This window comes from Hippocampus zosterae, chromosome 13, assembly GCF_025434085.1.
Source record: "Hippocampus zosterae strain Florida chromosome 13, ASM2543408v3, whole genome shotgun sequence".
Taxonomy (NCBI): domain Eukaryota; kingdom Metazoa; phylum Chordata; class Actinopteri; order Syngnathiformes; family Syngnathidae; genus Hippocampus; species Hippocampus zosterae.
The window spans coordinates 23,307,593-23,325,527 of NC_067463.1; the positions used below are offsets into that span (position 1 = coordinate 23,307,593).

Consider the following 17,935-nt stretch of genomic DNA (forward strand, 5'->3'; position numbering starts at 1 on the left):
CAAACAGTTAGAAGTCGTCCGGAAACGTCAGCTATTCATATTTATTTTGAGAGAAGGGAAGCAACAAGTTCGATAAGAGGCAGAATTTAATGTTCACATTGAGTACAAATTTGTGTTGTATCCACACGTCACGCAAATATGCCGTCTTGAAGGATGAAGGAGGGGACGTTTCAAAAAGTTGACTTGTCATCGCCGTTTTGGTCGATTTTGGACAAATCTCCAAAGGAGACGGTCGCTGAGCCTCGTTTGGCTGCTTTTGCCTGCGGACAAAAAACAAAACGTTCACGTTTAACGAGTCCGATGATGACAAAAGCGTCTGAGGCGCCTTTCTCGAGTGCCGGGATGGGGGGGGCGTTTCACCTGAGAGTGGTGAGGCTTCCAGCCAATCATGTAGAGGATATCAAAGGTGGCCGGGACAGAGCCGTCCTCGTTACCGTACATTTCTGTCACAAACGCACACACACACACGGTTAGTGGCTCGAGGAAAGCTTTCGTTGACGCGACACTGCATCTACCGTCCTGCGTGACAAACATATATTTGGGAAATGTATTTTTTGGACATTCCCCCCCCCCACCCCCAAATACTCAAAACATTCCAGATACGGTTCCCCATGAATCAAAGCAACCTTTTTATTTACTTCTTGAGGAATTTAGGAATAGTTTTGAGTGAGTGCTCGCAGCTGCGGGCGTCGGGGGAGGCACGGGCAAGTCAGGACGCACCTTGGTAGACAGCCGCCGCCGCCAAAATGGTGTCTCGATGCAGCAGGCAGCGGCGGTTCCAAGCGCAGTTGCTCTCGCCCATACCTGGACGGCAACAAACGCAGCCGCTGAGGTGCTTTCAAACGGAGGTCACACCGAGGTCAACGCTCGCTTACCTTGCAAGTCCGTCATCACCTCCATGATGCCCGGATAATGTACCCGCACCTCGTCCGTGTCCTGAAAACCACCCGCGCCAATCTTTTCATTTCGGGGCTGGGGGGTGGGGGCTTTGTAGTTTTAATTTGCAAGGTGCAACGACGCCTGACCACGGTGAGCACGTTGAAGCCGGCCCGCCCCAGCAGGTTGCCCAGGTCGGCCACGGCGGTGTAGGGCGAGACGCGCGGCGAGAATCCTCCCTCCCGCTCCGTCTCGGCCAGCTGCAGCGAGCAGCGCAGCTGGTACAAGGTCTCGCCGCCGGCCATGGCGCCGATGAACACGCCGTCGGGCTTCAAGACGGCCCGGATCTAAAGCGAGACGCCCCGAAGAGACAACTTTGCCCATCGCGCTCCACTGCGGTTGCGCGCTTTCCCCCGGCCGCCGGCGCTGCGCTCACCTGTCGGAGCGCGCCGGGCAGGTCGTTGACCCAGTGCAGACTGCCAGGGCGACACAAGGGGGGGGCAAAGGTCAGCGGCGCCGGCCGCTCGCGAACGGGCCGCCGCGCGCTCCCGTCACCTCATGCTGCTGAGCACCAGGTCGAAAGTGTTCTCGCGGAAAGGAAGGAACTCCTCGTCGGCCGCCAGGGCGTGCCACCGCATCTCGCCGCCCACGTTCCGCCTCAGGGTGGCCTCGGAGATGTCCGTCACAAACAAACGCTCCACCGCGTCCTAAACGGAAGCAAAAGGTTGCTTTTGCAAGAGTGACTTTTTTTTTTGCCCGCTTTCGTTGGCCTCTACCTTGCTTAAATGTTGAGCGACGTGACCTCGTCCGGCACCGATCTCCAACGCCAGGGGGAAGGTCCTGCGAAGAGGGACGAGGTCAAAGGCCAAGCGCATTTAGTACCGGGCGCAAGAGCGCCACCCCCCGACAGACACGCGAGGTCAGGAGGTCACCTGGCCACGTCGTACACGCGATCCGCCACTCGACTGCCAACCTGCACGCACGTCACACATGGCAAATCGGGTCAGGAATACGTTCAGTTACAGCATTTTTTAAAAAAAATGCTGTTAACCCCTTAAATCAGAATGCCGCGTGTCATCAGTACAGTATTTCCAAAAACGATGATAGTTATTTGTTGAAAAGGTTTGTTTGTTTTTTGTAATAGGGCCTGAAAACAGGTTTTGGTCTTTGATTTCATTGTATATATAGTTAAGTGTCGTATAACAACTGTAAACAAAAAAAAAGTTCGCTACTTCACGCATTTCACTTATCACTGGTTCTTTTTGGAACGTAACCCCCGCGATAAACGAGGGATTCCTGTATCTCGTTAACCCCGAGGGATAATTTGAGCTGTTTTACGAGCTTTTGGTCAAAACGAAGACTTTCATTGCCATGTTGGATACTTTGAGCTGCTCTTCGCTGTCAAAAGCCCAACAATGACGAGCGATTCGTGGACTTGCAACGATCGCGCCCGCCGGGGCGCCCCGCGCTCACCTCGTCCCGTAGGTAGTCGTACTTCCGTGTGTCGCGGCACGAGCCCGCCCACTCCTTCTGCTTCTTCTTCATGCTTCGGTCGAACACTGAACGCGACGACCTACGGCGGCCTTCGGCCACCCGCCAGCGCGAGGCCGAGGCCCGCAGGAGTCTCCCGTACGTCGCGCCGCCGATCATCGCGACCTTTTCCGGGCAGCGCGCTTCACTGCTTCCGGGTCGGGATGACCTCCACCAATGGCGCAACTATGACGATGCGAAACGTCACACCGCTTAGCGAGCCGACTCGCCGCCGTGCCGCGTGGCGCCCATGTTGGAAGGGGCGTGTTTCCCATGGCAGGCGATGCGTGGACATTGAAATGAAATCGGATTGACAAGAGTCGAGTTTTTTTTAGGCGCAGGAACCGTTATCCAAAACAAAGTGTACGAAACGTAGAAAATTTAAAATGTACAAATGCTATACAACCCTCCTAAATTCTCAAAACACTCCGGGAAGGTTAAACTGGGTATATGAAAACAAAAACAAAGATCAAATAAACAATGATATAGACACCACAAAAAAAGTGGAGTTAACATCTACGTCTTTCTTCGGTGCCAACAAATTTCAATTATTTGAGGATCATTTTACGATAAATGTTCATTCATTTTGTTCGTCGTAAACAATTCTCGGATGTCGCCAACTTGACAGGTTGTGCTCATTCGCGATGACGTCACGTGCGCGCCTGGACAGACCCGTTCCAACATGGCCGCCGGCTTGCGAGCGACGACGCGCGAGAGGAAGGTAAAAGTTCAAAAATCTGCCCTGCGACTTTGACACAGTAAAAGAAAAAAGGACGTCGACGCGAATCGTCGTCGTCGGCGACGATATCGTCACGCGCGGCTTGCCTTCGTCGGTTAACGATTTTGGAGACTTTTGACAGCTGTCAAGTGACATCGCCCGGCGACGAAGTCGAGGCATTTCCGGTATCAGGGTCTACCCAAAGTAAAAGTGAGTTGACGTGCCGTGGAAATCTTGCGATGAATCAATTAATTGATCCCAAAAAAACAAAACCAATCAACAGAATAATATTAAATATTTTTTAGTTGCGGCCCTTCCGTCCACAGTGACTCTTGATGTACTTGTAAATCAATGTCACTCAGTTTGACAAAGCGCAGAATGAAATTGAAACCGAAGAATCAAATGAATATTGAATGGCCAAGTTCCTAATGATAGCCTGCCTTTCCTAACAACTGGATTATTCGATTCGATGAACCACATGAATCGATAAACCATGTTATCGTCGTCGCTCTACAGACAAAGAGCAAAGGATGACACTTGTGCCCATTTTTTATTTTATTTTATTTTTTTGCCAGAAATGGAAAATTGACAGCACTGAGGCCCGAGCCGGCGCCGGCAGCGGCAGCGGCAGCGACGGTCAGCCGCTGACGGACAATAAACTGGTACAAGACACACAAACGCTGTCAACATCGCACCTCCAAGCGAACAATTGGCCTGCGTACGTGTGTGTGTGTGTGTGTGTGTGTGTGTGTGTGTGTGTGTGTGTGTCGGCATGCGCACGTGCAGGCGGTTCCTTTCCGGGGCGACATTGGCGGCGGAATGCATCCTGGGAGGAAGCTGGTTGTCGTGGCCATCGTGGACTCGCACCCTGACAAGTAAAAAAAACGGGTGCCTTGAGCCTTCTTTGCTGTCCTCGGGGGGCAGCCTGGCTTGAGCCTGCTTGGACCCCCTCCCCCCCAACCCCCCGTCTTACTCGCACCCCCAAAGCGTCTCCTCCGCCCTTGCCTTTGCGCCAGGTTCTACGTGGCGCTGACGTGCGGGCGCGGCACGCGGGGCCGGCCGCCGCCCGACGTGGCGCTCGAGACGTGCGTGCGCTTCGGGGGCCGGCGCCAAGTGCTGCGTCGGGCCTGCGTGGCCGGCGTCTGGGGGCGGGCCGACAGCGACGTGCCCTTCTTTCCCTTCATCGCGGGGCAGCCCTTTAAGGTAGGGTCTTTTTTCTCGATGGGGGGGTGGCGGTGGTGCTGAGGGCCTTCTTTTTGGACCTGTGCGATGCATTGAGACGCGTTGCTCACTGGCTTGTGTCCAGATGGAAGTGGAGTGCGAGTCGGGCGGCTTCCGGGTCTTCGTGGACGCGCAGAAGCTTTTTGACTTCCGGCACCGGTTGGCGCCGCTGCACTCGGTGGACACGCTGTGGATCAAAGGCAGCGTCACCATCACCAAGCTGGGCTAAAGAGGCCACTCCTCTGCTGTCTGGAAGAAATCCAAAGCTGGATGGCACGACATTTCTTCAAATACAACGAAAAGAGGACAGAGGTGATAATGTTTGGTCCCAGTGGCCCTTGTACCTTCCATCCTGAAGACTTGGGCCCCCTGTCTCCTTCTCTTAAGTCAACACTCTCAAACTTGGGCCTTAAAAGTGATTTCAAACTCGATCGGCAAATTGGTGCCGTTGTCCTTTCACCTTAGACAGCTGGCCAAAATAAAAGCTCTCCTCTCACATGAACACTTTTCAGACAGTAATTGATGCCTTTGTCACAGCCCGGCTCGATGACTGCAATGCCCTTTACTTTGGAGTCAGCCAGTCCTCCATCAAGCGCCTTCAGCTGCTCCAGAATGCCGCCGCTCGCCTCTCGACTGGCACTCGCAAGAGGGAGCACATAACTCTTACTCTGGCATCGCTTCACTGGCTCCCCATTCTTTTTCAAGATCCTCCTCTTTGTTTTCAAATCTCTGAATAATCTGGCGCCACCTTACCTGAGCTCATCCTACACCTGGCCGGCGCCTCAGGTCTGTGGACCAGACATTATTAGAAGTAACTAAAGTGAGGCTCAGAGGGGACGCAGCCTTTTCTCTTGCCGGTCCCTCTCTCTGGAATGAGCTCCCACTGAACATTGGGCAAGCCTCCTCGCTGCCCGTCTTCAAAACCCTCCTCAAAACTCACTTGTATTCTTTGGCATTCGACTCAGCATGACTTTGATTTGTTCTTGGTTTTACTGTTTGGTGTTTTCTAGCGCCTTTACTACCGATTTGTCTTACTGTTTATTGTGCATGTTCAACTGCTCCATGTACAGCACTTTGGCTGCAGCGATGGCTGTGTGAAAGCGCTCCAGAAATACTCTTGACTTGACCGTGGGTGCCCATGCTAGGTGGCTACGTGTTAGCATGGTTTCGAGCACATTCTGGCTGACTGTGACATCTTCCCCCACGAAAATGGAGAATTCCATGAGCCCATTCCAGCCATTCCGCCCCACCACCAAAAAAAAAAAAAAAACGCAACAAATTTTGCCATCTTGAGCTCTTAGCTAGCTAACGTAGCTCTGAGAACCGATTCGTCGGAAAACGAAGGAAGGAATAAAATAACGTGTCCTTGAACGGCAATGACAACAGGGATGTAACATTGTTTGACGATACTTGGTCTTTGTAGTTTTGTTTTTTAATGACCCAACATTCAGCCGATTTTCAGACGTCCGTCAACACCGCGTGGCATTATGCTACGTTGAGAGCATTTTAGCCCACAAGTACGTTCAAACGCATTTACGAGTACATCCGAACAACACACTTGCATGCGTATTTACCAGTACTGTGTCACAACAGCAGACAAAAAGTGGGAACACACACAAAACAAAAAACTTTTCAAACTCTCTTTAATTAAAGTCGTACTGTATTCATGTGTTGGTGGTGGAGAGCTTTTGAGTGGTGACATTTGGATTTGTGGATCTGGAATTTTGCCGAAATTATTCTTAAATGAATAATAGATATATATATATGGCACATGACACCAAAACATGTTTTAAAATATAAATGCCAAAATATAAATATAAATAAATGCCAGGGCTCCAAAATAAAACTTGAGAAAACATTCCGATGGGAAGAGAATTTCACAGCTTTGCTTTGTTTTTGGAAAATAGACATCCGCCTCCTTGAATATTTGAAAAGTGCACTTTTGCGAAAGAAAACACCGTCAAGCTTTTTTTTTTTGCCGACTCGGCGCTTGTTTTTCCGGCCTTTTCCGAGGAGAGCGGCCGCTTGCGCGCGGTGCATGCCGGGAAGGCACGAGGCGGGCAGGCCGGCTCACTATCCGCCCGCCCGCCCGCCGCAGCCGCCGCCGCCGTCGTCATAGGCGACCCGGTTCCTCTCTCCCACTCCAGCCGAGCTCCAGCGGCCGGCTCGCACGCACTTTGACTCCGGGCTGCGCCAGTGAGTTTTTGCCTCCCTCCCGTCCCGGCCCCGCGGCGGAGTAGGACTCCGTCCGCCGCGTCATGGAAGCTCTCCCGGGGCGCGTCAAGGTGGGTCGAAACGGTATTTGCTTGTCCTCTCGAACAGAAGCGGCGGCGGCAACAGCCACCTGCTGTCAGCACTAGCTCATGTTGTGGCTCGACTCGGGCTAGCAGCGCGGCTAGCTTAAGTGCTGGCTCGACTCGGGCTAGCCGCGCGGCTAGCTCAAGTGGTGGCTCGACTCGCGGCAGCTGGCCGCGCTCGATGCTAACGCAGCCGTCCGCTGCCATTCGACGAGCCTCGCGTGGGGGGCTCGCTTTTTTTCCGTCAGCGGGGCAGGAAAGCGCACCGCTTCCCGCTGGCGAGCCGAAAGGGAAACGCGGAAACGACGAGCCCGCCCGCGTCGTCAGCCGCGAGGTCCGCGCTCACGGTCGCCGCCGAACCTTCCGGCCAATTTGAACGGACTAGTGTGAGCTTCCGTTCGAACAGTCCCGGCGTGATCGCTCGGTGGCGAGACGCGGAGGTTGAGCCCGTCGACAGCCACGGTTTTAGCCTTCCCTTCGGCGACAAAAGTGGGCAAACTTTGGGGCGCTTGGCCGGGCCTCGAGTGGGCTCGTAGAGCCGCCGAAATGCCTCGTCGACTGCGTTGGCTCGAGCTGTCAAGTCGCCGTCCAGGTTGGTCCCGAAGTGTGTGTGTGGGGGGGGGGGGGGGAGTGGGGGGCACGTCAAAGTCTAAAGTGCTTCAGTTTTGTTTTTGTTTTTTTTGGGGGGGTCCGGGGACCACTTGTTCCGTGGTCAGTTCAAAACTTGAAATAAAAGCAACCCCCCCCCCAAAAAAAAACATCCTCCAGATGAGACACGGCTGCCGCGGGCAAACTGAAAGCTGAACGGAAGGAGGTTCACGAGTGGCTGAACGTGTGGTTGCTTGACTGACTGTTGCCATGGCGATACTGAGACTTTTTGCCCCTCCCCTTCTGCGTGCACGGCAGGTGTAGCAGGACGGACGAGTCGCCATGGAGCCTGACGTCATGCGGCTGTACTCGTCGTCCCCGCCGCCCATGGAGGACGCCGAGGAGGAGGAGGAGGACGACGACCAAGACGACTTTGGCGATTTCGGCGCTTTCTCCGCAGTGTCGGCCAGCGGCGGCGGCTTCGGCGAGCCGGACGCGCCCGGACACGCCTCCTTTGCCACCTCGCCGCCGGAGCTCCTCAACGGCCCGCCGGCCGCCGAGGAGGCGGGCCGTCGCGAGGCCAAGGCCAACGGCGCGGCCCCCGCCGGCCACCCGCCGCTCGTCCGACGCCGCGACCGGTCCGACGTTGGGAGACCCGTCCCCGGCGCCGCGGGCGACGGCGTCATCGCAAACGGATTCGCCGCTTCGGACGTCGGGCCCGGTCGGCGCTCTTTCCTCGGCGACCGCGCCGCGGGAGATGCGGACGGCGGTCCGGAGGCGGAGTTTGCCGATTTTGCCGCTTTCTCGGACACGGGGCGGCGCGGAGACGCCGCCGGGAGGACCGCGTCCGAGCGCGAGGCCCCGCCTCTTCCTGCGACTTGCCACCCGGACGCCGACTTTGTGCCCGACCGCGCTAACGGCGCCATGGAGACGGACGCGGAAACGGAGACCCGCTTAGGCCGTCCGCTGTCCAATGAGGCGCCGGAGGACACGAGCGCGACCGGTTCGGCGCCGTCGCCGCCCCCCCTACGGGAGGAGAACTCCACGCCCGCCGACCACGGCCAGCCGGACGAGGACGAGGAATTTGGGGACTTTGGCGACTCGGACGGGCCCCGCCCTGACGCCGACGGGGAGGGAGGAGCGTCTTTCGCCGACGCCGGATGGAGCGCCTTCGGGGAGGAGTCGGAGGGCGAGTCGTGGGCGGCCTTCCGCTCGGAGGCCGCCGCCCCCGCGGTGAGTGGCGGCCATTTAAAAATTTTTTTTTTTTTAAGTGTCGGTCCTCGCGATAGTCATTTTGTGTGGCGTCCACAGGAGGCGCCGTTGAGTCGAGTGGAGAAGTTGTTGGAGGCCAGCTTCCCCCGGGCCGACGGGCCCCTGACCGCCGCGGAGGGGCGGGTGGCGTCGCTCCAGACGCTGGTGGAGGCGTGCCAGGACGACGCTGGCGGGTGCGCTCCCGAGAAGACGCGGGGGCGGGGGGCTCGTGCGTCCGCGGGAGACCGCCTGACGCGTGTCGGCCCCTCGTCCTTTTTTTTTTTTGTGCAGCGTGCTCAGCGGCGGCGGCGCGTGGCGGCGGCTGCGAGACGTCCACGAGGCGGTGGGCCTCGGACATCAGTGGGGGGGCTCCTACTGCAACAAAACGCTGCTCGGCTGCCTCGGCATCGACACGCGCAACATTGTGAGACTGCCGCGCCCCGCGTTCCAAAGTCATTTCGGTGCAAAACATCGAAAATGGGATCAAATGGGATCTTTTTTTTGGGGGGGGGGGTTGACTTGATCTCGAGTTGTCTTTGAAACTTTTCTGGTTTCAGCTGTTCACGGGACAGAAGAAGCAGCCGCTCATCGTACCCGTCTACGCAGCCAGCCTGGTGAGTCGGGGGCTGGGGGGGGTCAGAATGTATCTACGTCCCAAACGTCGTCATCGTTGGCTCACGCGTCGTGTCCGCAGGGCATGTTGGAGCCCACCAAAGAGCCGGCGAAGCCCGTCTCGGCAGCCGAGATGATCGCTTCCATCGCACAAGCGCCGGCGGCTCCGGACGGCGCCTCCTGCCCCTCGGATGTCGTCGTCCAGGTGGGAGGCGGGGCCCGGAGGCGGGGCCCGCAGGCGGGGCTGTTACATGCTTGTGGTTCCTCCCCGCAGGAGCCGCTCCCGCCCGTCCGGTTCGACTGGAGCAGCAGTGGCCTTACCAACCCTTTGGACGGTAGGAGGGGATGGGGGGGGCAAGACCAGCTCCAGGGTCTATTTTTTATTTCTCAAATTAAACATTTTTGTGAATGGTCTAAATCCGTTGAGAAAATTTGAGGGGGGGGGGGGGGGTCGGGTACCTTACGGTCGAGTTATCACGAGCTCTCCCCGATCAGTCTTTCCCGTCTTCCAAATGTAAACAGCCCCCTGCGATTGGACGGGTATGATGTCTCACTCGTCGTGATTCGTCGGGTCCGTCCAGGCCACGCCCCTTTCCGCTTTTTTTCATCACTCGCCATTGCCATCCCTGCACTTGTGCTCACGAGGGATTTCTTGCCCAGCTCTAACGAGGCCTTTTTCTTTCTTCCTTCCTTCCTTCCTTTCTTTCCATCATCCCCCCCCCCTCCCCATTTCCTCCTCCTCCTGCTTCCGCGGTCGCTCGCGCTCGGCCGCCCGCAGCCAGCGGCGGCTCCTTCCTACTAAACCTGGACTTCTTTGGTCCCGTGGACGACTCGGGCTCGTCCTGCTCGCCCGCCATCCCAGGTCAGCCGCTCTCTCTTGGCTCCGCCCTCTCTCGCTTTTTTTTTCCTCCTCTCGCTCCCCCCCCCCCCCCCCCTTGAGCCGCCGCATCGCATCACGGCCTAGCCCCCCATGAACTTTTTTTTTTCCCCTCCGGCAGGCGTGGACCCCGAGTTGGTGGAGCTGACGACGGCCAAGATGGAGCCGGGCGGCGGCGGTGGCGCCGGGGGCCGCGTGGTGGATGCCTTCGCCCGCCTCATGTCCACCATGGACAAGACCAGCACCTCCACCCGGTAAGCCTGGGCCGGCCACCTGTGCCCATTTGCGCTCGACCGCTCGGAACCGTTTTCCCACCGTTAAAATGTGAAATGACCCCCCCACCACCCTCCTCCCGCCAGGAGGATGCGAAAGGAAGAAAGACTGAGCTCGGAGGCGGCCGAGGTGATCTGCGGCCTTCCCGACCTGTCCTTCATGACGGCCAAGGTTCTGATGTTCCCCGCCACGCTCGTGCCGCTCGCCTCTCAGGCCACGCCCGACTGAAGCGCCGCCGCACTCGCCCACACCCCCCCCCAACACACCCTATTTCTTGTTTTCTGTCACCCCGTCTTGCTATTTTTCCCGCTTTTTGATTGAAAACATTTATCACGGCGGAGGTGGGGAGTGGTGGCTTTTTCGACGCCACCTTAGCTTGCGCGGTGGTTGTGTATATAATCGAGGAAGGAACGCAAACGGTGATTATGGATATCCAACCAATCAATCTCTTATCAATCGATGGACTTTGGCCGCTCTGCCCGCTGCTGACATCGCTCTGAATGTCTCCAGAGGTCGGTCGGCACGTGATGCTGAGGTTGCTTGCTCCATGTGTCTATGAAGGGACCAATTTGTGTGTGAGAGATGGAAATGGATGTAAAATAAATAAAAATACCACAAAAAAAAGTTCTGATGAGAGAAAAATACCTTAAAATGGAATCACTGGAAATGGTTTGTCCATTTTGACTTTTAGTCTCCACAAATTAAAAAGTCATTGAAGAAGAAATAAAATCAACTTGTCTCACACGGTTTTTCCAATATATAAGAAGGACGGGAAAACCTTTTATTGGTCTCACAAAAGTCGAATCTGCCCAATGGTGCCGGGCAGGGTCACGTCTGCCATAACGCCGCGACACACTGCCGGGAACAATTTCAGAATAAAAGGTGTTGACGTCCACAACGATTGTTGCTGCGCTTTAGCTTGACCTCGCGGTGCTGTGCAGTGAGCTCACTATTTCGTTTGGTTCGTTTCTCGCGGGCTTTTTCAAACATTCATTGAAAAAAAAAAACTTTAAAAAGTCCGCAAATGGTCCACGAGAGGCAGCGGAAGTCAGCAAAACAACAGCGAGTCACATAGAGCAACATATACAGTGAGTATTCCATGTTATATGTTTAATCGATTGCTATATAGCGTTAAGTCATGTTAATTACTACAAAATTTACTTCTACTTCCACGTATACCATTAAATTTGGCCTTTTAAATATTTCTTATACACGTACATATACCTATAGGGGGGTTGCTACTCTGCGGATTTTCGTTTATCGCGGGTGGTTTTGGTCACTACTAACCGCGAGAAACGAGTGATTACTGTACGCGTAAATAAGCGGCTGACGGAGGCAGAACAATTCATCGCTCTTCCACTAGATGGCAGAGAGGATACACAATTACCGCTACGTAGTTGCGACGAAGCGGAGGTTCCGGTTTTTTGATCGTTTTATTTTTTCTAGCTCGGAAACCGGAAGCACACTTGGCATGCAAATGTTTCAGGTCAAAGGGTGACGATCGCGGGATGCGCATTATTCTTGTGTCCGTGACTGAGTGCTCATGCCCCCCTCCCTCCCCGATCGGATGTGCTCTGGCGCCAAAATGTTCAGCACCCCGAAATTTATGAAGCTACATGGGATACGTTTACACATAAGACGTCCACTTTGACTTGGCAAAAACAAACAAACAAAAGGTTGTTTTGACAGTCTTGTAGTTGAGCAGCTTGGTGACGCAGCGACTGACATCGTTTCAAAAGATATAAAGGACTGCGCCAGGGGGCCTTGAACTCCAATTGCTTTTTTTTCAAAAACGGAACTCTAACGAATCACAAGCAAAGGTGTATTTGAGCACGTCTTTTTTTTTCTTCTGTGGTTGGCGGATAAGGAGAAGAAAAATGGAACTAAAACTGAACAATGCCTGCGGGTCTTCCGACTTAACGAGCAGTAGTACTGGCTGGAAAACTCATCGTAACTTTATCGATGTCACGGACGCGGTGACGTGCGCGCGCCGTATGAAAGGGACGAGTGCGACATCGCACGCCGAACAAACGATCTTGGAGCGGTCGCTGTCGGCCGGGCGGGAAGAAAGGCCGCGCGTGGCTGTGACGTCACCATCCTTCTCGAGCTTGGACTGGGAGGAGCGCCTCCGCCGTCCCTACGTGATGCCGGGCGGCCGCTTTCTGACGCCATAACGCCGACATATCGCCTGTGTTTACTACGACAACCCCCGCACCCCTCCCTCCCCCCAGCCGCCTCCACGTCTTGTTTGTTTTCCAGCGACGTCGTCGCGGCTTCCAGCCGGCCAGTCAGTCAGTCAGTCAGCCAGCTTATCATGACAGCGGCCGCCCGGCGCCAATCGTGCTTCCTTTGCGACCTGCCCCGCATGCCGTGGGCCGTCATCTGGGACTTCAGCGAGGCCGTGTGCCGAGGCTGCGTCAACTACGAGGGAGCCGACCGCGTGGAATCGGTCATCGACGCCGCCCGTCAGCTCAAGCGGGCCCACGGCCTTCACCAGGGCCGAGCGGGGAAGCCGCCGCCGCTGCCGCTCATCGCCAAAGAGCCGCAGCATCCGGCCGGCGGGGGGGCCGCCACCTCCCGCTACCCGCTGACCGACAGGGCGCCCTCTCGCCTGGGCCCCGAGTACCAGACGACGACGACGACGGCGGCGCCGGCTAGGCTCGCCAGCGGTTTCATCAAAGGCGACGATCCGCCCGAGCTGAACCGCCAGAATCCCCCCAACCCGCGGCGGGTCGTAGCGGGCGGGTCTCCGCTGCCGCCGGCCCAAGTCGGCGCCCTGCGCCTCCTGGACAAGGGCAGGAGCGTGCCCGCGCTCGACACCGGCTTGACCAAGGAGCACGTGGCCGCCGCCAAGACAGGTACGATGACGTCACGACCGCCTTCATGATGACTGTTGATGGTGTTTGCGTTCGCGGCACTGTTGGTTCTTTTCGTGCTTCGCATCGCGTTGGTGCACGTGCGAGCGTTTTAATGCTCCCCCTGCACAGGCAATATGGATCATGGAACCCCCCCCCCCCCCCCAGGAGGCATTCAGAATATTGCCTCATGGCAATCGGTAAGCCGACGAGTGCGACTCTGGACGGGACATACACGAGCTGTTGGATGTTTGAAGATTTGAAAGTGGCTTTGAATTCAAAGAGCGGCTTGGCAGTTGACCGGATGGACCCCCCCAACCTCGGCAGAGAAGCGCTCCTCGCAGGCAGGACGGCGGCCGTTGGACCGCGGTTGACTTAAATTTACCGCCGGGCTGCAGAGGCAACGCGTCACACTGGGTCAGGCGCGGATGTTCCGTCATTGGCGCGCGACAAAAGGAAACGCGACACACACAAAGGTCAAAGCCGGCGGCGCGCGCCGTCAACATGAAAGTCACAAAGGGGCGAAAGCTTTGGGGGCATGAGGTCGCCTCTCGGCCCCGCCCTCCTCGGGAGTCCCATTTTGGGGCGAGGAAGGAAATCGAGACGTTCGCCGCCGCCAACGCCGCGTTGTCTTTGTGAAAATATTCCAGCAGATGTCGTGACTTTGGTCCACTTCTCTTTGGCATCTTCCAGACAGGGGGAAGCACCCGCGCAGCGTGAAGAGGAAGGCGTCGCCCGAGCCGGACGGCCAAGGCTCGGCCCCCAAGTGCAACGGCCCCGAGGGTCCGCCGCGGTTGCAGTCGGCCAACGAGGCGGTCGGGACGCCCGCTGCGCCTCCCTGCTTCTCGTCGCCTCGGTCCCTCCCCGAGGCCGTCGCGCCGCCGCTCGGTCAGGCTCCCGTCGCCGCGCTCATCCTGGCCACAGACGACGCGGGCGCGCCCAAAGGCGGCACCCCGGCGGGCGGCGCGCCCGCATCGACGGGCGGAAGCGGCCGCGGTGCCGGCGGCGGCCCGCTCTGCTGCACGCTGTGCCGCGAGCGTCTGGAGGACACTCACTTTGTCCAGTGCCCGTCGGTGGCGCCGCACAAGTTTTGCTTCCCGTGCTCTCGCGCCAGCATCAAGACGCAGGGCGCCGGCGGGGAGGTGAACTGCCCCAGCGGCGGGCGCTGCCCCCTGGCCGGCTCCGACCAGCCCTGGGCCTTCATGCAGGGCGAGATCGCCACCATCCTGGCCGGAGACGTCAAGGTGAAGAAGGAGCGAGACTCTTAGGAAGTTACCGTGACGACCAAGGAGCTCGCTTGGACCTGCACTCGTGACGCCGTCTCTGACTTCCTTTTCTTTTTTTCTTTTCAATTTTGTTTTCGCATTCTGTTTGTACCTTTTTCTGACTTGACCAGGCACTTGGCCAATTAAAAACAATTCTGCCGTTCAGATTCTGTGTGCGCGCGTGTGTGTGTATGATGCTTAAATATGATGAGAACGTTCTAAGAGGTCATTTGTTTCACGAACGGCGCTCTTGGTCAAGCGATGCAATGTGTTACAGCGGTTTTGATTTTTTTATTTTTGAAGATAGTCAATAGTCTATCTTAGTCAAATAAATCTCAACTAGAATAATAAAATAAAACTTAAGTCAGTAGTGAGAAGATAGACATAGTCAATTAACAATTGGCGTCATCGCTTCAAATACAATAAAAACAAAAGAATGCGAGCAAACAGTCGAGCCAGCCATCAAGAAATGCAGAAGATAATGACTACCCATTCATTCACGCGTCCGTCATGAGCTGGGTCGCGGGTGGACCGGACCGAATGATTATTGCGAATACATTTGTGGTGTATTTTATTGTTTATTGTTTTTCGGATGTTGTTTGGATGCGCAGGCTTCCCGTAGCGTAGCTAGCCATCGACTGCGCATGCGCGAGAAGCTTTTCAGAACGCCGAGGCGCTTTTCCCCCGCCACTCACGGTCAATGATACACAATGAAAAAACACCACAAAAAATCAAACAATTTCTGGCGCAACAGATGGACAGTTCCCAAATAAATGAACGGTTTCGGGGCACCGATTACAAACGCCCTTTTTCAAGCGTTGTGTATTTTCCGACAGGCGATCAGCGGACGACTAAACGTCTGTGACGGATCGGGGTCTTTCCGGGGTCCTTTCTTCCTTCCCGACTTGTCTGTCCGCCTTCCCTCCCCTCTTGCCGTCGGTAGGTATCCCAAACGGGCCAGAAAAGGAGAAAAGATCGCCGTCGCGGTCGCAAGATCGAGCGGACTTTGGGGGCGATGATGGTCGGGAAGACGAGCGCCATCGCGGCCGGGGTGTGCGGGGCACTCTTCGTCGGTTATTGCCTCTATTTCGATCGGAAGAGACGCAGCGACCCCAACTTCAAGAACAGGTTGCGCGAACGTGAGTGTTGCCCTTCCTCTTCTTCTTCATCATCAGCGTTCGGTCCCGTCCGCTGCATTTCGGACCGCTTTTATTCGACCGGCAGAGAACCGAGCCGAGGCGGCCTTTCTCACGTTTTTCGTCTTTCTGTGACGTCATTGTGGGGCCACAAGGAGATGCTCGAGTCTGTCTCATGTCTTCCTTTTTAGGGCGGAGGAAGCAGAAGGTGGCCAAAGAGCGAGCCGGCATGGCCAAGGTGACTTGTCGCGTTTTCTTCTCGGCTCTAAAGGTGAGGCTTGCCTAAAACTTTGGTTTGATCGGCGAGCAGCTCCCGGACCTGAAAGACTCGGAGGCCGTCCAGAAGTTTTTCCTGGAGGAGATCCAGCTGGGGGAGGAGCTTCTGGCCCAAGGTAACAGCGAGGAGCCCCGCGAGAGTTGTGCCAGTCGGGTCGTCCCTTTTTTTTAATTTATTTTTTTTGCAGGCGACTACGAGAAGGGCGTGGACCACCTGACCAACGCCATCGCCGTCTGCGGACAGCCTCAGCAGCTCCTGCAGGTCCTCCAGCAGACGCTGCCGCCGCCCGTCTTCCAGATGCTCCTCACCAAGCTGCCCACCATCAGTCAGGTGGGGCCTCGGCCCGCCGCTCCTAATTAGCAGCCCCCCCCCCCCCCCTTGCGGAGTTGCATTTTGAAGCGTGCCGATGCTCGATGGAACGTCTTCTTTTCAAAGCGCGACAAAATTGGCAGGCCTGAAAAAAAAAGTTTGAACACGCGCGGTGCAGCAACACATGTCGACTAACCGCATCACAATACCTACGCGCATATTTCCTCAATCTTCTGCAAAAAACAATAATATTGGATTAAATTAATATTGTATAAAATATCCTTTTTAATATTGGCGTCGCCCCCCCCCCCAATGGCCAAGGTAAGCTTACACAAGGAATCCTACTCATTTTTGATGATGCTGCACTTGGCCTTTGGATGACTCTTGACTGATCTTTCTGCTTGTGTGCGTGCCATAGCGTATCGTGAGCGCGCAGAGTCTGAGCGAGGATGACATCGAGTGAAGGTGGCCGTCCTCGTCTTCGTTCCGTGGCGACGACCCAACCCCCCCCCCCCCCCCGAGCTGTCGGGGACGTTGTTTTCTTCTTTCTAGTTTGTTGTCATCCCGCGGAGCAATCATAAAAGTGGGAACAAACTTGCTCTTTTGTGACGTGATCATTTGTTGATGGCGACCCCCCCCCCCACCACCCGCAACCCACCCGTGCTGCGAAACAGCTCCAATAGCATTTGTGTCTTTCAGAGTAAAAAGCTTTTATTCGCACCACTCGACTCCTGTCAAAAGTCAAAGCAGCTGTCGACTCAGCTGCTGTGAAATCGTCCCTCGAACGTTTTCGGAGCGGCGATTGAGTCTTTCGAGGGGGGGGGGGGGTTGAACCTTGGGGTTTAGTCAGAGTCGGGCGATGGGGCGTAATCCGAGTCGCCGGAGTCCCAATCCGAGTCGGGCGCCGCCCCCGCCTTGGGGACGGCCTGCCGGCAAGTACGACTTTATTTCCAAATGTCTGGATGAAAGCTTTTTTTGTTTGGGGGGTGGACGTGCGGGTACCTGCTCGCTTTGGGTGTCGGTATTGTTGATGGTGAAGGGGATTCTTCCTGCGGAGCACATGAGCAGGAAGCACAATGATGGCCTTTTATCAAGGGACAACCCCCCCCCCCCTCCCTCATCTGAGGCGCAGTCGTCCATCTCGGTTGTCCAGCAGGCCGTGATGTCTGGACATTCGCTTATCGCTCACCTAACATCATAAGCCAAGAAGAAGAAGGGAAAAAAAAATATGTGCGTGACGTCACTAAATGGCGACTCACTCGGAGGAAAGGCCCCCGGCCGAGGACGGTCTCCCCCGGCGGAAGCCGGATGGCATCGCCGCCGTGCATCGTGATCAGCTCGAAGGCCGACATCGGAGGTGCACTGGAAGCCACATGTCATGAAAAATAAAATAACGAATACAGGCGTTGACCGAAATGCGTCCAGCACCAGCCCCCCACGAACGCGTCATGTGGGCTTGAAAAAAAGTCGGCCGTGCTTACAACGTTGGGCCGTTGGAGTGCCGCCGTCCGTGTGAAAAGGCAAAATAAAAAGTCATCTCCTCTTCTTTATTTCACAACCATGAAGCCCGACATGGCGCCGCCCACGGGCGCACTTCCTGGTTGGAGAGCGCATGCGCACAACCGGAAGGCCTCGCCGATTTTTTTTTTTAATTTGAAATCGCACTCGTTTCTTTTGAGACGCCACCCGCGTAGATGTTTTTCCATCAAATGCTTGATGTGCGTTTCGTATCGACCGCGACTATTCCGGCATCTTCTCTCTCTTTCGGACGGTCGCACACTGACTCGGTTCTCGCGTCGCTTTTATTCTGAAGTCGGCAAGCGGAAGCGGCGGTGCTCGCTCGGGCGCGC

At 56.1% G+C, this 17,935-nt stretch overlaps 5 protein-coding genes and 1 long non-coding RNA gene across 9 annotated transcripts; 4 read left to right on the forward strand and 2 right to left on the reverse strand.

The window, feature by feature from the left end:
- Nucleotides 1–7: 7 nt before the first annotated feature.
- Nucleotides 8–2,568, reverse strand: ndufaf5 (NADH:ubiquinone oxidoreductase complex assembly factor 5). The gene is made up of 10 exons (XM_052083970.1): nt 2,350–2,568; nt 1,809–1,849; nt 1,653–1,716; nt 1,432–1,583; nt 1,313–1,352; nt 1,026–1,223; nt 876–936; nt 721–804; nt 361–443; nt 8–260 (listed from the first exon to the last, which is right to left on the reverse strand). The coding sequence occupies exons 1-10, from the start codon at nt 2,524–2,526 to the stop codon at nt 171–173; spliced, it is 990 nt and encodes a 329-aa protein (XP_051939930.1). The 5' UTR covers nt 2,527–2,568; the 3' UTR covers nt 8–170.
- Nucleotides 2,569–2,999: 431 nt separating this feature from the next.
- On the forward strand, nt 3,000–5,524 carry LOC127613086 (galectin-related protein-like). Its single transcript, XM_052083984.1, has 5 exons — nt 3,000–3,127; nt 3,700–3,786; nt 3,911–3,999; nt 4,141–4,327; nt 4,431–5,524. Exons 1-5 carry the CDS (start codon nt 3,089–3,091, stop codon nt 4,572–4,574), a joined length of 546 nt encoding a protein of 181 aa, XP_051939944.1. The 5' UTR covers nt 3,000–3,088; the 3' UTR covers nt 4,575–5,524.
- Nucleotides 5,525–6,391: 867 nt separating this feature from the next.
- LOC127613058 (aftiphilin-like) lies at nt 6,392–10,976 on the forward strand. 3 transcript variants are annotated; one of them, XM_052083945.1, is made up of 10 exons: nt 6,392–6,630; nt 7,549–8,463; nt 8,542–8,675; nt 8,773–8,905; nt 9,039–9,095; nt 9,176–9,298; nt 9,368–9,428; nt 9,872–9,955; nt 10,092–10,224; nt 10,330–10,976. In XM_052083945.1, the coding sequence occupies exons 2-10, from the start codon at nt 7,573–7,575 to the stop codon at nt 10,469–10,471; spliced, it is 1,758 nt and encodes a 585-aa protein (XP_051939905.1). In that variant the 5' UTR covers nt 6,392–6,630; nt 7,549–7,572; the 3' UTR covers nt 10,472–10,976. The 3 variants fall into 3 exon arrangements, with proteins under 3 accessions (XP_051939905.1, XP_051939907.1, XP_051939906.1); XM_052083946.1 differs by lacking the exon at nt 6,392–6,630 and adding an exon at nt 7,111–7,234; XM_052083947.1 differs by lacking the exon at nt 9,872–9,955.
- Nucleotides 10,977–11,626: 650 nt separating this feature from the next.
- LOC127613072 (interferon regulatory factor 2-binding protein 2-B-like) lies at nt 11,627–14,528 on the forward strand. Its single transcript, XM_052083966.1, has 2 exons — nt 11,627–13,101; nt 13,792–14,528. The coding sequence occupies exons 1-2, from the start codon at nt 12,558–12,560 to the stop codon at nt 14,364–14,366; spliced, it is 1,119 nt and encodes a 372-aa protein (XP_051939926.1). The 5' UTR covers nt 11,627–12,557; the 3' UTR covers nt 14,367–14,528.
- A 724-nt stretch (nt 14,529–15,252) lies between these two features.
- LOC127613092 (mitochondrial import receptor subunit TOM20 homolog) lies at nt 15,253–16,683 on the forward strand. Its single transcript, XM_052083989.1, has 5 exons — nt 15,253–15,502; nt 15,691–15,737; nt 15,810–15,891; nt 15,964–16,106; nt 16,504–16,683. The coding sequence occupies exons 1-5, from the start codon at nt 15,379–15,381 to the stop codon at nt 16,546–16,548; spliced, it is 441 nt and encodes a 146-aa protein (XP_051939949.1). The 5' UTR covers nt 15,253–15,378; the 3' UTR covers nt 16,549–16,683.
- An 87-nt stretch (nt 16,684–16,770) lies between these two features.
- Nucleotides 16,771–17,813, reverse strand: LOC127613099 (uncharacterized). Of its 2 annotated transcripts, XR_007966066.1 has the most exons (4): nt 17,567–17,813; nt 17,345–17,447; nt 17,088–17,274; nt 16,771–17,011 (listed from the first exon to the last, which is right to left on the reverse strand). It is a non-coding gene; the product is annotated as an uncharacterized LOC127613099 (long non-coding RNA). The 2 variants fall into 2 exon arrangements; XR_007966064.1 differs by having other exon boundaries at nt 16,771–17,274.
- Between the last annotated feature and the right edge of the window lie 122 nt (nt 17,814–17,935).

What these genes read in the sequence shown, in the direction of transcription:
- LOC127613086 (XM_052083984.1), top strand. Translation starts at nt 3,089, where the DNA reads ATGGCCGCCGGCTTGCGAGCGACGACGCGCGAGAGGAAG. An exon ending in CGACGACGCGCGAGAGGAAG is followed by an intron (nt 3,128 to 3,699) that starts GTAAAAGTTCAA and finishes TTTTTTTGCCAG; the next exon opens with AAATGGAAAATTGACAGCAC. An exon ending in GTGGACTCGCACCCTGACAA is followed by an intron (nt 4,000 to 4,140) that starts GTAAAAAAAACG and finishes CCTTTGCGCCAG; the next exon opens with GTTCTACGTGGCGCTGACGT.
- ndufaf5 (XM_052083970.1), bottom strand. Translation starts at nt 2,526, where the DNA reads ATGATCGGCGGCGCGACGTACGGGAGACTCCTGCGGGCCTCGGCCTCG. An exon ending in ACGACTACCTACGGGACGAG is followed by an intron (nt 1,850 to 2,349) that starts GTGAGCGCGGGG and finishes ACGTGCGTGCAG; the next exon opens with GTTGGCAGTCGAGTGGCGGA. An exon ending in GCTTCAACGTGCTCACCGTG is followed by an intron (nt 937 to 1,025) that starts GTCAGGCGTCGT and finishes GGTGGTTTTCAG; the next exon opens with GACACGGACGAGGTGCGGGT.
- LOC127613092 (XM_052083989.1), top strand. Translation starts at nt 15,379, where the DNA reads ATGATGGTCGGGAAGACGAGCGCCATCGCGGCCGGGGTGTGCGGGGCA. An exon ending in AGCGAGCCGGCATGGCCAAG is followed by an intron (nt 15,738 to 15,809) that starts GTGACTTGTCGC and finishes ATCGGCGAGCAG; the next exon opens with CTCCCGGACCTGAAAGACTC. An exon ending in GGAGGAGCTTCTGGCCCAAG is followed by an intron (nt 15,892 to 15,963) that starts GTAACAGCGAGG and finishes TTTTTTTTGCAG; the next exon opens with GCGACTACGAGAAGGGCGTG.
- LOC127613058 (XM_052083945.1), top strand. Translation starts at nt 7,573, where the DNA reads ATGGAGCCTGACGTCATGCGGCTGTACTCGTCGTCCCCGCCGCCCATG. An exon ending in GCATCGACACGCGCAACATT is followed by an intron (nt 8,906 to 9,038) that starts GTGAGACTGCCG and finishes TTCTGGTTTCAG; the next exon opens with CTGTTCACGGGACAGAAGAA. An exon ending in CCGTCTACGCAGCCAGCCTG is followed by an intron (nt 9,096 to 9,175) that starts GTGAGTCGGGGG and finishes TCGTGTCCGCAG; the next exon opens with GGCATGTTGGAGCCCACCAA.
- LOC127613072 (XM_052083966.1), top strand. Translation starts at nt 12,558, where the DNA reads ATGACAGCGGCCGCCCGGCGCCAATCGTGCTTCCTTTGCGACCTGCCC. An exon ending in CGTGGCCGCCGCCAAGACAG is followed by an intron (nt 13,102 to 13,791) that starts GTACGATGACGT and finishes GGCATCTTCCAG; the next exon opens with ACAGGGGGAAGCACCCGCGC.